At 33.8% G+C, this 18,584-nt stretch overlaps 3 protein-coding genes across 9 annotated transcripts; 2 read left to right on the top strand and 1 right to left on the bottom strand.

The window, feature by feature from the left end:
* Positions 1 to 1,291: 1,291 nt before the first annotated feature.
* On the top strand, positions 1,292 to 4,316 carry LOC114175355 (Transcription initiation factor TFIIE, beta subunit). Of its 2 annotated transcripts, none has more exons than XM_028060131.2 (5): positions 1,292 to 1,424; positions 1,708 to 1,956; positions 2,690 to 2,821; positions 2,928 to 3,044; positions 3,742 to 4,316. In XM_028060131.2, the coding sequence occupies exons 2-5, from the start codon at positions 1,708 to 1,710 to the stop codon at positions 4,081 to 4,083; spliced, it is 840 nt and encodes a 279-aa protein (XP_027915932.1). In that variant the 5' UTR covers positions 1,292 to 1,424; the 3' UTR covers positions 4,084 to 4,316. The 2 variants fall into 2 exon arrangements, with proteins under 2 accessions (XP_027915932.1, XP_027915933.1); XM_028060132.2 differs by having other exon boundaries at positions 1,360 to 1,570.
* A 650-nt stretch (positions 4,317 to 4,966) lies between these two features.
* On the top strand, positions 4,967 to 11,910 carry LOC114177585 (Stress responsive alpha-beta barrel domain protein). 6 transcript variants are annotated; one of them, XR_014994015.1, is made up of 13 exons: positions 4,967 to 5,164; positions 5,262 to 5,364; positions 5,455 to 5,582; positions 5,711 to 5,850; positions 5,964 to 6,032; positions 6,254 to 6,392; positions 6,629 to 6,691; positions 6,776 to 6,819; positions 7,457 to 7,557; positions 7,638 to 7,690; positions 8,657 to 8,761; positions 10,774 to 10,976; positions 11,678 to 11,910. XR_014994015.1 is itself a non-coding variant. In XM_028062990.2 (10 exons), exons 1-9 carry the CDS (start codon positions 5,074 to 5,076, stop codon positions 7,541 to 7,543), a joined length of 864 nt encoding a protein of 287 aa, XP_027918791.1. In that variant the 5' UTR covers positions 4,967 to 5,073; the 3' UTR covers positions 7,544 to 7,557; positions 7,638 to 7,895. The 6 variants fall into 6 exon arrangements, 1 of the variants encoding a protein (XP_027918791.1); XR_003603150.2 differs by lacking the exon at positions 8,657 to 8,761; XR_003603149.2 differs by lacking the exon at positions 10,774 to 10,976.
* Positions 11,911 to 13,262: 1,352 nt separating this feature from the next.
* Positions 13,263 to 17,395, bottom strand: LOC114177584 (DEA(D/H)-box RNA helicase family protein). The gene is made up of 10 exons (XM_028062989.2): positions 16,557 to 17,395; positions 16,088 to 16,194; positions 15,772 to 15,827; positions 15,462 to 15,686; positions 15,073 to 15,279; positions 14,898 to 14,984; positions 14,613 to 14,708; positions 14,316 to 14,531; positions 13,845 to 14,027; positions 13,263 to 13,651 (listed from the first exon to the last, which is right to left on the bottom strand). Exons 1-10 carry the CDS (start codon positions 17,300 to 17,302, stop codon positions 13,421 to 13,423), a joined length of 2,154 nt encoding a protein of 717 aa, XP_027918790.1. The 5' UTR covers positions 17,303 to 17,395; the 3' UTR covers positions 13,263 to 13,420.
* Between the last annotated feature and the right edge of the window lie 1,189 nt (positions 17,396 to 18,584).

Genomic DNA, 18,584 nt, shown 5'->3' with positions numbered 1-18,584 from the left:
TTATATAAATGTATTTTAAAATTTTATATTAATTTGTTATAAAAATGTTTAAAATTATTTTAAAATTTTACATTTGATTTTATATAATTTTTATTTTTAAACCAAATCAACCACTTGTATACAAATTATTGAATTTTATACATTTTTAAAAATACAATTATTTAAAATACAAATTCAAATTTAAAAACAATATTAAAGTATGTTATAACAAAATATTAATACAAATATAGTTCGATGTAAAATATAAATTTTAAAAGAGTTACAAAATTTGATAAATTTATTTTATATTATGAAATACAATTGATTAATAACTTTAACCTATTTGTTTGTTGAATTAATTTTGAATTTTTTTCTATTAACATTACATTATATTTCCAACTTTAACATTATGTTAAATAAAGTTTATTATAAAATATAAATTTTAATAAAATAAATTTTGTTAAAAGTATTTTATAAAAATATCAATTTTAATATAAATATTTTGTATACTACTTATATAAAAAATAAATTTTGATTTTAATTTGAAGATGATGAACGAAGTTGTTTAATTTTTAAAAAGAATTAAAACTAAAGGGAAACAAAATAAAAATAAAGAGACAATTGAAAAAACACACAATAATTTATTGGACACCGGATGAAGTATTTGAAATAGGAAAAAAATACCATTCAAATATTACTTTTTTCAAAAGAATTGCAAAAGGATCCTTGAGTTTTTAATCATGAATGATTTTATTATCACTAAACCTACATTACGGCCAATAATACTTAAAATTATTACTAGAAAAACTTATAAAACACTTCTGAATCATGCAGGTTATCCATTATACTTATGATCCATTATTCATTAACCAATTTATTTTTTAATACATGATCATTCAATAAATGTTTTTTTATTAAGATAGATAAATTCGTATAAATCTACAATTCCAAAAAAAATCAAAATAATTGAGATTGAGACACTAACACCTGTATAATACTATGTCACACTTGTAGAATAATGGAATTTTTAACTTTCTAAATTTAAAAAAGAAAAAATACAAACCGACACGTAATATTAAGACACGTAATATTACTAATATAAATGATTTGATGACATCGGATTTAAAAAAAGAAAAATTAAGACAAATTCTCAAAATAAAAATTGAATTAAAACAAATAAAAGAGAGATAAGAGCAAAACATAATTTAACCTAACATAGAAACAATACTTAAGTAATTCGGACACATAACTGCACGTGCTTCCCATTAGTTTTTATACAACAAAAAAAAAAAACTAAATTATCTTCCGAAATTTTTTAAAAATTGCTATTCTTAACATATTCACGACATGTATATGTTGTAGTTCTAGACACTGCAGACTCTAATCCAATCCAACCAAAGAAGTTCAGTCAATAACGGCAACAAAAGTCTTTGCTTCCATTCACGGTTATCTTCTCTCTCCCTCTCTCTCTCAATTCTCTACTTTCCCTGCAAGATTAGGGCATTCAAAACTCAATACTCACTAATCCTCCAAAATCTCTGGGTTCTTTCCCACTTTCCTCAGTGGAAGCTATTACTTTCTCGTTATTAGGGTTTGTTTTTTCTTCGGAAATCCCAAATTTCCCCCTCTCTGTCCTCAATTTGCACACTCAACTCAGAGTTTTACACTCTCAGTACTGCAATTTTCAAAGGGAGTAACTTAATCATTGTTCGTGTGTTCGCTTTTCAGATGGCGTTGCAGGAGAAGTTAGACAAGTTCAAGAAGCAGCAAGAGAAGTGCCAGACGACACTGTCAAGCATTGCAGCAAGCAAGGCCGCAGCAAGCCAAAAATCTGCCTCACATGGCTCGGCCAATGGAAAAAACGCGCCCCATCCAGTTAAGTTTTCGAACGACACCGAGAGGCTTCAGCATATTAACAGCATACGTAAAGCCCCGGTGGGTGCTCAGATGAAACGTGTTATTGATCTCCTTCTAGAGGTACCTATCCAACTTGCCTCCAACTATATTGGGTCTTTGTTTCATCGGGTTTGAATTTTATTATCATTTTTTTATGGTACTAGTGATAGATAGTCGCCCGCATGGTAGAAGAATTAAAAATGGAGTTTTGCTTGGCACTTGCATGCTTTGGATTGTCAGCATCTTAAGTCCTGTTTGGATAAACATTTCAACGACACTTGGCATTGTTGGGATAAAACCTCTCAAAAAAACACCAGGGCATGTTCAATTAAGCTTCTCAAGAAACACTAACACTTAGGTCTTGCTTGGATAAATTTAAAATTAACTAGTCATTAAGTAAAAATTATCTTATGCATAAAGGTAAAATAAACTTTTGGAGAAGTTAAATGAGAGAATTTCTATAAAAGTTGAAACCTACGAGTTGATTTTAACTTATTGGTCATTTTTATCTTTTTCTTATAATTTTCTACTAGTGTTCATTAAGAAATTTATCCAAATAAAGTTTCAGTTCTAAATATCAAAACTGTGTTACTAAATCACCGAGGGGAGGGAGATATAATTTTTTTTTTTTACCGTAATAGTATACGGGATGTGTACAATATAACTTAACATCCACGTGACATGTATAACCATGCTTTTGTTTCAGCCTTCTTGAAGTTAATTTGTGGCTAATGAATCTGAAATGGTGATTGGTACAGTGTAAGGTTGATCGATTTGTTTTATCATACTCTTATCTTCATGTGTTTGCCGACAGACAAGACAAGCTTTAACACCGGAGCAGATCAACCAGGCATGCTACGTTGACATAAAGGCTAACAAAGATGTCTTTGAGAATCTTAGGAAAAACCCGAAAGTAAATTATGATGGCCAACGATTCTCTTACAAGGTTACTCTTATTCATACCGACATGATATATCTGTAACATTCATTTATGCGGATGGTCCTTTAGAAAATAACGCGTTCTACTTTTTTTGTTTGCTTTTGGTCTATAGTCAAAGTACGGTCTTAAGGACAAAACAGAACTTCTTCAACTGATACGTAAGTATCCCGAGGGCCTTGCTGTTATTGACTTAAAGGATGCTTACCCCACTGTGATGGAAGACTTGCAGGTAAGGTTACTTTTATTAGGCCCCCCCAACATTGAGCATTTCTTGGCATTGATTTTCCGGGACATTGGTTGTTTTGTTCCTAGATTAGATATATGTAATAATCTCTTCTACATTGTACTCATCATGTCTACATAATGTTTTTTTGGAGAAACATGCACATTGGTCTGTTTTGAAAATATTTTTTGCCACTTTCTCCTAACATTTACACTATAGCATTTAGGTTAGTGCAGAAGAAATCAAAACACTTTATTAATCAGTCATTAGAAAATCTTGCTGTTAAGGTGCTTCTAGCTTGAGTGAGTTCAGCCTTTCCTGATACACATACTGGAGTTGGATTATGGAGCTGTATTAACGGGCAGAATTTCAAGTTTTCTTACTGCATGAGTTCAATTTGAAGGGCATCCTGCCTAGTAGTAGCAGAAAGTCCATTGAAAGTTTCCTCCTTTCACTTAACTGCATCTGTTTGGTCTTTCCTCCTTTCAAGACCCACCTTGCTTATATTCTTATTGAGGTTTAAATGATGCTGAAATATGTAAACAAGAATACACCCATTTGATGAAGTTGAATTGAAATGACTTCGGTTAGATAAGTTGTAGTGCTAGTTAATGTTTTTGCACAAATTGCAGAGTCAAAATATTGCAAATAAATGTTTTTCTCATGGAATAGGATAGGACCTTACAAAATTTTTGGTTTCTAGGCTTTGAAAGGTGCGGGGCAGATTTGGCTGCTGTCCAACTTTGATTCACAGGAAGACATTGCCTACCCTAACGACCCCAAATTGCACATTAAGGTGGATGATGATCTAAAACAGCTTTTCCGGAGTATTGAATTGCCTCGTGATATGATTGATATAGAGAAGGATCTTCAGAAGAATGGAATGAAGCCCGCCACCAACACTGCAAAAAGGAGGAGTGCAGCACAAATTCAAGGCATTTCTTCCAAGCCCAAGCCAAAGAAGAAGAAGAGTGAAATCAACAAAAGAACGAAGCTGACCAATGCTCATCTTCCAGAGCTTTTTCAAAACTTGAACAATTCCTGATTAGCTCTCGACTAGTGTTGGATTAGTTCAAAAATAGATAATGTATCAGACAGACTAAACTAGATTAGCAGACTGAAATAGTCAGGAGGTTCTTGCTGCTCCGTCCTACTCTTATTTGTTTACAATTTTTATTTTTTATTTTATACATCAAGGCTGCAGCTAATGGACTGTTGTGTATCAACTTGTAATAATTTGTGAATCTTTGTATATTAAAACTGTGTTGTATTTATTTACCTAGTCTTGTAACTCTATACATTAATTAGTAGATCTAAAGTTCAATTCCTTTATTCAACTCAACAAGTGAAATAAAGCATCTCTTTGATCAACTTGACACAGTAACCTAGCCAATGTTTCAAAAGTGTTACTTTTCTTTTTTATTAAAACACCCCGATCTCAACGTAATTGAAAGAAGAAGTGAGTTGTAATTGTGTGATTATGAACAATAACAATGCAAGAAAGTATAACGATAAAATTAAAAAAAAAAATGCAAGAAAATACAAGAATGAAATTAAAAGAAAATGTTTTTATTGATCTTGAAAGGTTTTATGTACAATGATGATGTCTGTAAAGTGTGTTATATATATGTAGAAGGCTTGTGTTTGCGAAATATTTGAATAGAGTCTAGTCAAGAATCTTACTTTGAATAAAGTCAAGTGAGATAAAAAAATATTTAAAGAAATTCGTAAACCAATTTTTAAAATTTTGGATCAAAAGTAATTTTAAAATATCTTAAATATGTAGTAATGAATAATAATTCTTCAGAGGTTGTAAATGAATAAAAGTGAGAGGTAAAGAAGGCGTGGAGTGAACAACTGTAAGTGTAGTTCACTTAAAATGTAAGGCGCCAATTTTGCGTGGTATTTAAATGAAAGGCGTTGGTTTTTCCCAGTCCACCCATTTTCCTTTTCCACCCAATTTGTTGCTTTTTTTGTGATAAAATAAAACCCACTCTCGCTTTCATCGGAGAAGAGAAGCGCAAAGTTGCAGAAGATGGGTTTCGCGATGCAATGCTCAAGCTATGGCTCTTGTATTTCTATTTCTGTCCCTCATCGGTTTCCACAAACCCCTCTATCTTTTCACGGTCTGTGAGTTTGCTCCTTCAACTCTCAACTCCTTATCCAAATTCATTCATCTACATTTTTTTTTAATTATCTCATGAATTCGAATTTCCTTTCCAGCTTACCACTGGAACCAATTCCAGACTGCGCGAAAGAATCAGAGGATAACGGTTCTTTGTGGGTCGGACCAGCGAAGCTCCAACCTAGGTTCTGAGAGGAAAAGGTCTCTGTTTTATTCATTGTTGCACTTCCAATTTTCATCTCCCGGGGTTTCTCCTCTTAATATGAATATAACTGTTTCAATTTCTTGTAGAAAAATCGTGGAACATGTTTGTCTGCTCAAAGCAAAGCAGGAATTATCAGAAGAGGAAGAGAACGACATGCTGGATTACTTGTACACTACGCAGTACCAAATGGGTGGTGTTGTTGCAATTTCATTAGGTGGAGCGGCGTACATCATATGCATTCCCTAATTACGTACCTTTATCTACCGTTGCTTTAGATTTTTTCCCCTACATGTAATTTAGTGTTATTTCCTTTTGTTTCCATTGACCTTGTTGATTCTTTAGGGCGCGTTTCTGCTCCAAATCCAGAGCGTTACACGCATGCGCTGTTTATGCGCTTTCAGAAGAAGCAAGATCTTGAAAAGTTTTATGAGAATCCCTTTTACTTGAAGGTTCTCAAGGATCATGTACTGACTTACTGCCATGTATGCACCAACATGTAAACACCGATTCTCTGTTTCTTTATTCTTCGGCTGTTGCTGCGTGAACCTCTGCGTGTGAGCAGTTTAACTTGGTCTTCGTTTGATTTGTGTTTCAGGGATTAGTCAATGTGGATTTTGAATCGGAAGTGGATGATGAGATGCTTTCTATATTTCGCAAAGGAGAGGTTGGACTATACATTGAAGGCTTGCTCATTAAATGTTCATTTGACCATAATCCAGGGCCACAATTCTATTCACATTAGAAACATTGAAAGAAAACGGGCATAAATGCATCAATGTTCTGAATATTTGTTCTTGTACATTTTAGATTTAGATCTCACTTTTTTCTTCATATCTCATTACGTATGTCACGCCCCGTTTCTGATTATTGCAATGTATATAATAGGAGTTCAACCATGGAGTGGAGTTTCTGCTTCTGATATCATTTAATGAGACTGCAGTGAGTAACCAGGCAGAGGATGCATTGGCCTCTCTGGCATCGATTATGTCGGAATCTCCTTCCTTGATAGTCCAATTTACTCATGGTATGCTTCCAGTTCCACCATCATTGTATGAAAGTTAGGGTGAGCTTTGGCACAATGGAAAGGTTGCTGCCTAGTAACTAGGAGATCACGGGTTCAAATATTGAAAACAACCTGTATGCTTGACCTCACTTGGTGGGAGTGCAGTAGGTTGCACTTCGTAAAATAGTATGAAGAATATCCTTTTCATTGAATTTTTATTTTGTAACTGCCTAACTGGGTTATTACTATATTGCCAGGTTTGAATTTCAGTCCAAGCTCTAAGGAGTATACTCATGGAATTGTGATACGATTTCGATCAGGTAATCTAAGTCTCGTTATCTTTAGCATCTGATTTCCTTTCACTGTAGCGCTGGTACTGGTTGATGATGGTATTTCTTCTGCAGTTGAGGCATTTGAGATATTTATGAACAGCAAAGAGTACAAAAATGTAAGGAACATTTTATTGTTTCTTGCAGAATTGAATTTTGGCTATTATTTTTCTTACAGATTTTGGTCTAAAGTAGTGTGTATTGTATTTTATTGACGATTATAATTTGCCACATTTTTAATGGAAAACGTTTCTGAATGTGTCCTTTTTCTGTAAACAATATAATTCTAAATTTTGTTTGGGTTTGTGTTGTCGTTTTCTCTGGGTAAATGATAATTCTAATTTGTTGGGTGGCGGTCATTTTTAGGTTTCTTAGCATGGGTTTTTTGGGGGAAAAGGAAGAGGTTAAATTTTTCATTTCTAATTTAATACTCTTTTTAAGGTAAAAGACATAATATGATAGATTACTATAATTTTTCTTTTATCCTTCGCTTATTTTAGTAGACATTATGTATTTCTCTTAATTTAAAAATGAAAAATTTCCTGCTCCTCCTTATTCTTCCAAAACCCCATGCTAAATATGCCCTGAGTTTTTCCATTTTTATCATATCCACTTATTAAGATGAACTTCTAGTGAGAAAATTTTAATATAACTTCATGATATAAGTATCTTTACAAAACTAAACTATTACCACTGTAACCATATCTTCGGAACATGCATAGCAAGGTTCTAAGTTATCTTTGAATTGCAAAACAGGTATGGCATTCTAAGTTCCAGCCTATTGCTTACAAATCTTTGTCTCTTCATTTTTCTGTTGATCCTGTGGGAACAGAAATTATGTAGTGAGGATTTTTATGGTAAGTTCTTACAATTCACTCACTTAGCTTATGTGGAAGGGAGATACACATTTCACATATTTTATGCCAAATGTTTGCAGGTTGTCAACAAGAGATGCGGCTTGGTTTCCTCTTTTTAGAAACAAGGAAGAAGGTTATTTCCTGCTTTTTATTTTCCCTTTGTTTTTTTTTTTGCCATGAATTGAGTACAATAGTATAAGTGTCCACTTGTTTTTGTGAGTTGTGACATTCTGAAACATAATTGCCTAAGTTTTTTGTTTATTTATTCATTTGCATGTAAAATTGTACATTTTTCCTGGACCTTCCATCTTTATATTGTACATTTTTCCTACATAGTACTTTTTTTTTTCTCCGGTAAAAAATGTTGCATAATTTTTCAATACTGATTTATGGACATATGCTAAACTAATAGCTATCTATCAGTTCAACCACTACGGTCAACGACAATAGTAATGAACCTTCCTGTGAGGGGAGGACTTGGATGGGTGATCTTGAGATAAGAGTCTATTCAGGAGATGCTTTATTTTTCCCCTGCAACCGCACTAAAAGATTTCCTTTTTACCAATTTATAACAATATGGCATTAACTTCTCGATTTCAATTTTTTTCGTTGTTGTTGACAAAGTTTGGTTTTCAACCGAGCTGTTATATTGTGTAATCCGTGTAGTCAATTTCATCTAGCGAGATTAGTTGTTGACAAAGATTGAGCCAGTATTCATGTATGTCTACATACTGTTACCTTCGCTACTAGCACTTATCATTTTTTTACATCCTTGGCAATCACATCGAATCTAATACGCACTAAAATGAAAAGTTGTAGTATCCTTTTGTTAGGAGACTTACACAATAATTAGCAAAATTTACAATTTCTTACTACCTAGACTAGTTCATTTATGAAAGATTGTTATAAAAGAGATTAATGGCTTTTCATGAGTCACTAAGCTAAAATTAATAAAGACAAGTATTAGCGAGGCTCCTGCAAAAAATATGGAAATGTTGGGTTGGATTTCTCTGAACACCGTACTCTTGCATTTCTCCATGTTGAGCTTAAAAGGAATGAGAATTTGGGTTGTAATCTGGACTTCTACACTCAACCTCAGGAAATCTCAAGCTCAGGCTCGCTTGCTCTCAGCGCCAGAGTTGTCCAGATTGAGCTTTGCAACTAACTCTTAAGGATGACTTTGAAAACTTAATTTGTTTCCTCTGTGAGTTTGACTTTATCTTTGAGAAGCTTTACTTGTAATTTTTTTTGAATTCTTCCTTTTTTTCTACAAAAAGAACATCAATATTTAGAAATATGCTTAAGAAGTTAAAACATCTACGGCTAATTAATATTTAGATTACCTTAATATTTTATTAAAACAAAATTTAAGATAAATTCTATAATATGTAGGTATAACATGCATTTATCACATTTCCCACATCAGAGTATCTTCTATCTTGTAGCTGTTTAAAACCACAAACAAACTTTACCTAAATTTAATAAAAGGATCACTTCTACACCATTATTCCTGTCACTAATGGTATAATTAAGCCTACTTGGTAAGTAATGTGTAGACATACTTGAATTTGACTTGTTTGGGGGATTTTATTACTTTTACAGCAACGATCTTTTATCTGTTGACTAAATAATTAAATATAATAGTCTTCTGTTACATATGGACAGTGTATGTTAAACCTTTATTGTCAAAGTCCTACAATCTTATTACGGAGACTTCTTTTAATATTATTTACAAGCATGTGAGTGAAAGAAATTGAGGGAAATTACTAAAATCTAAGTTTTTATAAAATATCAAGCATGAAAGAAAAATGAGATCTAGTCATCACCCCTTTTACTGTCACCTTACTATTTTTCTTTCTTTCATTGTTCACATTTTAGTCAGAAGATCCTTTTTAGCATACCTTCTAGTGTAAATTATTCAGATACCCAACCCGAGAATTACACAGGTCATAAAGATTTTAAACAATTTTTGTTTGCAAATTTTCAAGAATAAACTTTGTTCATTGGGTAAATGTCTGCATATTTCATTATTTTTCCATTGAATCAAAGTACAATTTCTGTCTTTAGAAGACATGGACGATGATCCTGACGAACTATTCATCCTACATCTTTAATGGGAAACTAAAATATTTTACACCAGAAGCCTGCAAAAACTTGTATAACTTGACAAGCAGCAGACTGATAGATAGTTGATCAGTTATGAAGGGGGTTTGGACCCCCTGGAACATCTCGTAGAGAAACTCCATAAATTGGGTGGACCTTTTCTGTGCTAGGTCCCTGTTGTGTCTTTCTATAGAAAAGCCATGAGATTGAGAGCCGTTGAGAAGAGGTGCTTTTTTCTTTTTGCTTTATTTCCTTACTCATCCATCTACCGGCCTTGCAGCAACTTGAGAGCTGGCTAAGCATCAGTATAGTCATTAAGATCAGAAGTGAGAGCCTTGAATATTGAACTGCCATCACTGCAGCCTTGTGAGTTGTGAGAAACTTAAAAATACCAACTACCACAGTAATAAAGAGAAAGGCTGAATTTAGTTTATTCCCTTATGCGGGACAGTTTGTTGTCCCTTTATACGAGGTCAGGGAAGAATTAGAGAAGATAGAGCCAAAACTAAATTAATATCAGTGAAATGGCCAAACTGCCCACTGATCATAAAAGGATTTGCTGTCGACCATTGTCTGGATGAGGATTTAGTAGTTGTGCTTGTTTAGGCACAGTTGCTGGTGTTCACTTATTTTGATTCAGGTCTGTTTGTTGGGATTTCCCTCTGATGATTCAAATAACTTTGAGAGTAGCCGAGAGGATATAATTAGATACTACTGCATTAAACTTGAACTCATGATGAATAAAAGCTGCGCTTTTAAATTATTGTTCAAGAAAGCAGGAGTCCTCTTTGGTCCTTTTACTCTGGTGGAGTGCCAAATAAAAATACTACTTAGAAAAAGGATGAGACCGTTGACTTTTCTATCAATTGGGTGTATTATGCCTCTCATTTAGAGTTTTGATAATTTAATCGTGTGATAATAATTGAGAAGACTTGTGCATGCTTTCATATACACCCTGTCCTTGGATCAGAATGACAAGTAGTGTTGGTGCCTATTTTCCGATTTAAATTTTGTCTTTCCTCGTCTGCCCTGGCCACTAATCTAGTCTTATTGGTAATCTGATGCGATATTTATCTATTTTTTAATTCGTGACCCTTCGATTCGTTTTCTCAGTTACCTCATTCAGTCAATACCAAAATCATGGTACTGATGCAAAAGCAGCTGTCTGGTTGCTCTTGCCCTTCCAAGTCATTTCGTGGTCTCAATTATGATGAGCGAACTGTTGAAGAATGGGGTCCCTGATAAGAAATCAGAAGAGAACGGATAGTTGAATTCCTTGTCTCAATCTTTTTATCCTCATCTGTTATATTTAGTAGGTATGCTTTCGAGCCCCATTACTTGTGAAGTTGGCTACCTTCGTGTCAGTGTAAGAGATAAATGGGTTGTGTCATAAGTTAATGCTTATGAGTGTAGCAACTGTTTTCCACAGAAGGTCTTGGCTAAAACCACATGAATGAGGGCCCTTTGGCGCCTGTTCTAATTGACTAAACTTATTGGTGCTTCAGTTTCATTGTGCATTAAACAAATAAATAAATAAATAAAACTAAGGTCATTCTCAATCATCGGTCCCTTTGATGGGTTTACAAGTATAAGCATGCACCGACGGTAGAAGTTGAATCTTGCCAGCCAGTGGTTAGGACTTAGACGTTACCCACATGTTTAGAACATGTTCAAATCTAAAGGTCACGATGAATGATGATATATCTTAGTAGTGACTCTTTTTGGACTGAACCCAGACCTATGTGCTCAATAAGCTGGACCCTCTTCCATTTGAACGTTTTATACTTCAGTTTTGAAGATTGTTAGGAAAATTTAAATACTGTTAATTATTAGCTGCTTCTGTCTTTGTTACTCCAGTTCTAAGAGTTCCTTTTATTTTAACTGTATTTTCAATGCTTGAGTTGAGCTATATATTGGACAGGACAAGATATTACAAAAGGCCATTTGATTCTTCTTAATTACTGTTAACTTTTCCTCAATCACCATGATCACATCTCAGGGTTTTTTGTTCTTGCAGGTTGAGTTTGATTGTGATTATGCTGTGCTGTTACATGTCTCTTGTTGCATCCTAATGGGATACCAATTTGACTCCTGATTAACAAGGTGGACCCAAGATCCGTTTAATATGGCCATGGTTATTTAGGTCAAGGTGATTTCGTGTGGAACAATATAATGGTCCCATAATAGTACTTGTGGGGATGCAGGACAAACGTCAAAACAGATAATTTAACATTCTTTTTCTGTTGTTAATGTTGACTCTATTTTGAACAAAACTACTTCACACCCTGGCAATGTATTAAACTACCAAATATTAATCCAATGGGGATTTTAAATATAAATAAAATATTAAAAAGATGTTTATTAAATAAACAATTAAGGTTTAATAAAAAAATTGAAGATATGCCAAATTAAGAAAGACACATGTTTAAGTGTAAGAGTAAACCCTAAAGCTATCTTGCTAGATTCAAGTTTATAATGTAACACTGCACACGACATAAAAAGATTTAATTCTATTCAGCTGTAAATTTACATAGTAAAGTAAACTAACAAGAATGGAAATGTTAATAATGTTCTGTTGAAAGATTTGCCTGTCATGTACAAATTATTGTGAATTGATGAAACTTGTCGTTTATAATGTTATTAAAATTACGTGTTTTTCTAAGTATGAAAAACATTATAACCGTCTTGGTCTGGAGCGAAGGCTTGGAATACTATTAGAATAAATCACATGCACTAATAGCGAAAATTTTGAAGTATCATTATAAGTTCGTCTACTTTTATAAAATATCATTCAGAAATCATATTTCTGAATAAAATATGATTTCTATTAAATTTTTATTTTTTCATCAACATTTTTAGGTTTATGCGCGGAACTCTAGTCCATTCTTTTGCAAACTAGTCACCTTACGAGGTCCTTTGTCTTCTGTCCTTATAGTTTTTTTCATGTACTTTTATAGATATGAAAAATGTCAAATATTATTTTATAAATTTTGTTGAAAAGACTTCAAATTACACATTCAATAATGAAAAATTAAAGATATTAAGATATTATATTCTAGAGTACACAATTCAATATGTTTTCAATGTTTTTTAATATTATGTATTTTTAAATTATACAATCCAAAAATACATTCTAAATTGCACAATTGAAATTAATTTTTCAACTCCAATTTTTTTCTTTTACTTTAAAAAAAATCCGAAATTTGTCTTGTTATTTCTTATATTCCTCATCTCTAGAGTATAAAGATATTCTCAATAGGAATGTGCCTTATCCAATGATTCCCTTGTAATATACGTCTTTATTATTTCTCTGTTCATCTCAGGTGAGGCACATTATTTAGTTGTTATACAACCATCACACCATGCACTTCCAACTACACCTTCTACCACATGTGCAAACCCATCACCTCAACCTTTTCTAATCTTTCCTCTTTCTTTTTAACCACATACACACTCCTCTCCACATCTCAGAGTCTGTACATCGTACTACAACACTACATCACTTCCTTTGATTAGATTGCAATCAATCACTGTATCCTGCTCTTGCATTCCATTATTTTTCATTTTTATTGCAGTTAGTCTGTTTTAAGATTGCTATAGTGTTAAGTCAATCATCAATGGATTAGTATTCTGATATGAATCCTGGGTGCCAGACATCACTTACAACGATTGAATACAGGATTTCAGCATCAACAATTGAATAATCAAGAAACAAAATTCAAGGACCTTGTCCCATGCTGCTAGTATCTCTTTAACTTATCTATTTACGAATTCTAATGCCAGGAATGTCTTTCAAACCCATTTTTATAGCAGTTTTTCGGAAGAGAGCAGGAGGCCTCTGTAAACCAATTGATTCAGAAAATTGGTTTGCCAGTTCAGCTACAGTGGTCTTTTCCCTCCCAATTTCCCTGATAGAGTTGTAATAACCAAGCCAAGCATGATAAGCAGCTTCTTTGATGTCATTATCAATCTTTGCCATCGAATTCTCAATCTGCAAGGATCATAGACAAAAATTGCAGTTAACTTCTGTACATTCTAGATAGTGCTCGTGCAAAAGCCATGCTCAAAATAAACATGGAGTAATCAAAACTATATCAGGACACGGTATGAATTTTTTGGATTAAAACATATATGGCATAAAAATAAAAATTTTGTATACATGAGAACAACAGCAAGAAATGTACCTTCAGTTTTGCCTGTGGATATATGCCAGGTAAGGGTAATTCCTGTAGAGGTAGATCCTTAATTTCTTCTAAAAAGTACTTTTCCCATGGAGCAATCAACAATATGCCTTCCCCTTCTTTGTCTTCTCGACCCGTTCTTCCAAGGCGGTGTATGTATTGTTCTCGGTCAGAAGGAATTCCAACCTGGATTTCATTTAGACACTATTAATAAAAAGTGAAGTGTGCACTACATCCACCTAGATTTCACACATAGGGAAATGAGTAGTTCCTGATGGAATCATTGTCTAGAAAGAAATCCACCTTTTACTTGACATTTTCAGCAAGAAACAATTCACAGTCTCATAAGGAACATTGTTTCTGTAGTTGTTAATTTATCCTCACAGATCAAAAGGAGAAAAAAGAAAGAAAATTTTGCAACATCCTAAGTACAGAAAAGCATGAGTGGAAACACAGTAAAATATGTAAGTATACCTGTATGACTAAGGTGACATCAGGATAATTCATTCCCCGAGATGAAACATCAGATGAGACAAGAATCAATTGTTTGGATTCCTTGAACTCATCTGATATACGAGTACGATAGAGCTGAGGTTTTCGAGAATGCATCTCCCTGACATTCATTTTCATTTCCCGAAGAAGGTTATACATGAGTGAGGTCACCATTCCGGTTATACAAAATACAATAACCTGTAGGCAAATCTATGAGTCAAAACCATAAGGTATATAGCAAAACAATTCAAAATCTGAAACAGCATATGTATTACTAACCTTATAATCAGGTGTTTGCAAGATATGCTCCTTCAGAATATGATGCACTAATTGAAAATGTGACTCGTGAGGAGCAACGAGATAAGATTGCTTCACCTGTGATAGCCAATCAGAACAACCATACAATCATTAAAACAATAACAGTTTTACAAAAATTCAAAATTATAATGGTAACCCCCTCTTCCCCAACAAGAAAAAATGTATAACCTGAGCCTCTGGAAGTCATTTAAATATCTATTTTACTTGTGCAATTTTTAGAGTATGACAATGGTTGTTGTAACTTGCCTGAACAGGAGTTTCCACGCAACCCATTCCAACAGTATCAACATACTTGTGTTCCCTTTTCAAAACAAGCTGGGATATACGACGTACCTGTATATTTTTAACCATCAGCATCACTGTTGACAGAGTAAAGAACCTGAGATTAAAGATTAATTATTGAAAAAAAATCTAACCTAACCTCCTTTGGTATGGTTGCAGAAAACAGTAAAGACTGCCTTTGACGGGGCAAACAATCCACAATTTTTTCTACATCCTTTCTAAATCCCAGGTCGAGTAAATGATCAGCTTCGTCAAGTACAAGCATCCGCAAGCCCATTAATCGCAGAGATATTCCAGACTTATTCTCAATATGATCCAGTAACCTACCAGGTGTAGCAACAAGTATCTGCAAAAATTGATACAAGGAAGTAAAATGCATTGTTTTTTTACTTGGAGTGACAATTTTATTACACAATCAGTAACATCTCTTTTCTTCTGTTTTTTCCCCTTGCTCACCAAGAAAACACCTACTTTAGGCCAGAACCCAGATAATAGGAAACATAAATAATTTTATATATAACACAAAACCTGGCATGGTTCTGATTCAAGGCGTTTTTGGTCAACTTTAAATCGTATGCCTCCAACAAGAGTCTGCACCCCAATGCCATCTTGATATTTCAGCAAAACTTTCGCTACAGCGGCAATTTGACTAGCAAGTTCTCTAGTAGGGCAGAGAATAAGAACATATATTGGGGGAACCCGTTGAGATTTATTGCTAGTCATAGCTTTCAGAACTGTTTCAATAGCAGGAAGCTGTTTGCACTCAACATCATTGATAGAAAAAAAAATCAAGACAAAACGTAGTATGATAAAACAATATAAAAAATGTGGGGTATACCAAAAAAGCTACACTTTTTCCCGTGCCAGTTTTAGATTTGACTAAAGCATCCAGGCCTGCAGTGCAACATAGCTAAAACCATCATCAAAATCAAATAAAACACGGTCATCTTACAATAACAAGCAAAAGACTCAAACTGGACTCAAACAAAATGCAGTTGAGAGAAAAAAAAAATACTATAATGCAGGAACATTAACATACACAACTTTTGTAAGATGAACAAGAGATAATCACAACAACAACAATAAATGGAAAATAGAAAATGGATTGACCACCCAGCTGCGAAAATCAAATCTGAAACAAAAGGGCAGCATACCCTCAAGGCAAATCGAGAGGCTAGCCTCTTGCACCCGTGTCATATGAACATAACCAGCTGAAGAAAGTGCCTTGATAGTTTGCGGTGATATACCGGACTCATCAAATCTACAAAAAAACAAAACATCTAAATCACCATTGCAGTAGTGCTGTTCGACAAAACAAACCAACCATTTCATATCGATACAAGGTTTTAAAAATGGCCTGCTTTTTGTCCCAACGTCAAGGTTTATGGGATGTCTAAAACCACCATTGTAGCTATATCCGTAATTTCCAGCAATGTCAATAATCAATAATCACAATTAAATTAAAATTTTAAAACTTAAATGCATCTATCAATACCCTGCTCAATTTGCATTACCATCCCTCCCACAACCTATAAGTGCATGCTCTAATTAATCACAAAAACTCAAAGAAAAAACGGCTTTCTATTACCAGCGTAAAAAAAAAAAATTAGCTGAGTAGACAACCTTGTGTTGCTTAGAATACTTTCATGGCTGTTTTGTTTCTCACTCTCTTGCTCCTCAATCTGTCTCAACTTCCGCTTAATAAGTTCACGCCTAATAAACTCAACTTCTTCAGATGGCTTAGGCACCACCCTCTTCTCTCTCTTCACATCATACTCCCCCAAAGAAGCACTGCTACCCGTCTTCAAACTCAATTCATTCTCATTCTCACTCTCACTCTCGCTCTCATCGGAAGAAGAATCGTCACTACCTTTCCGCCAAAACCTATACTTGTGGGCCCCGACACGGTTGTTCCTAACCTCAGGAACCGAACGGTAGGCCCTAGAATGTTTGGGGCGAAAATTAAGGTTTGGGGTCGGTGTCGGGGTCGGGTTTGGAGTCAGGGGACCGTCGTTAGTGTTCCAGAGATCTTGGGCGCCTTCTTTGACGAAGCGGTCCGCAAGGGCTTTGATTTGGTCGTTAGGGGATAAAGGGCGATGGGTGGCGGTGGCGGCGGAGCGGTGGTCGGGGGAGAGGGTGGAACGGATGTGGGAGCGAATGCGAGCCTCGTAGAGCTGCTTCTCTTGTTCGATGAGTCTCTTCTGTTTGTCTCTTGCGCGTTTCTCGTGCATGCGCTTCCACTTCCACTTGTTAACGCCACCTGGAAAGGTTCTCGGACCGCCACCCATGTGTCGGAGCGCCACCTTGTTGTAGGTGCACGCCACCTCGCACACCGTCCTACGCCCTTCACCAAGCATCCAAGCCCACATCGCTGGAAACAAGCACGACCACTGCAGGGTTTTAGTTTCAGCAGCGAAACCAAACTGAGGTTTTAATTCTTTGATAAAAGGGGTTATGAAGAATGTGATTAAATCCTAAATCAAACCAAGGATGTCGCGAATTATTTATATCAATTTCTATGATAATAAAATCCTAATATTTTAAACAATATAATACAATAAATATACGACACTATGAACACAATCAAGTTTTAAACAAACACAAATAAGTCACACTTTTTATATTTTTAACATCCGTTAGAAGATAATAATCATTTATATTTAACACTTATGACACACTGTACTTCAATTTAGGAACTTAGGTAATGTATTTGTGTTTAATAAAATTTGACCAATTTTAATGACAAAAAATAATTAATTACTATATAATTACAATTTAAATACCAGTTTCAAAACTAAAAATTATTCAAAATGTAAGTAATTTTAAAAAATTATAATTGATTTCTAAATTGATAATTAAAATAATTTCTATTATGAACTATCTTTTAAATTGATCACTAACATTAACTACAGAGGTTTTGACTATCGAAATAATTAATTTCTAAATAGTCACTAATATTAACTATCAGATTTTGGCTAACAAAATAATTTGTCTCTATTTAAAAAATTGGTCTTTAATATATTTTTGATTACTAAAATTAGTCATTATTTAAGAGTTTTATTGTAATGGTACTTTTTATGATGACAATAATTTATATTTTTTTATATTGACAACTTTAGTACATATAGTTTTAATTTAGATGTACACAACAACAATCATATATTTACTATGTTTTTAAGAATTACCGTACAATTTTCAATATTCATGTATCATATATTTATACGTATTATTTTGAAAATTTGAAAATTAACGTATTGACATATTAGATACATGTGGTATTCCATATACATTATATCCATGCATCATAAATAATCATCATCTTTAATATTCATTTTTAACAACTAAAACTAATGTTGCAGGAATCAGCCATCACCTTTTGAAAGCAACAATGTTTTTTTATTTTATGAGATTTGTTATATTATTATATAATGTAAATTTATCTTATTTATAGTAACCATGAAATCTCCATATTTCTCACTTTAAATCTAATTCACCGGTACAATATTGGTTTACTAAATTAGATTTGTACCACTTATAATTATTATAATTATCTTTAATTGATGTAAGATATTTGACAAATTGGTGAATTACAAGAAACTGATTTTTAATTTCCTTAACACGAATCTTATGCTGCTGTGACATACGTAGAAC

This window comes from Vigna unguiculata, chromosome 3 (genome assembly GCF_037176805.1).
Source record: "Vigna unguiculata cultivar grain cowpea cultivar isolate G323 ecotype 2 chromosome 3, ASM3717680v1, whole genome shotgun sequence".
Classification (NCBI taxonomy): Eukaryota; Viridiplantae; Streptophyta; class Magnoliopsida; order Fabales; family Fabaceae; genus Vigna; species Vigna unguiculata.
This window is presented reverse-complemented; position numbering and strand designations above follow the sequence as displayed.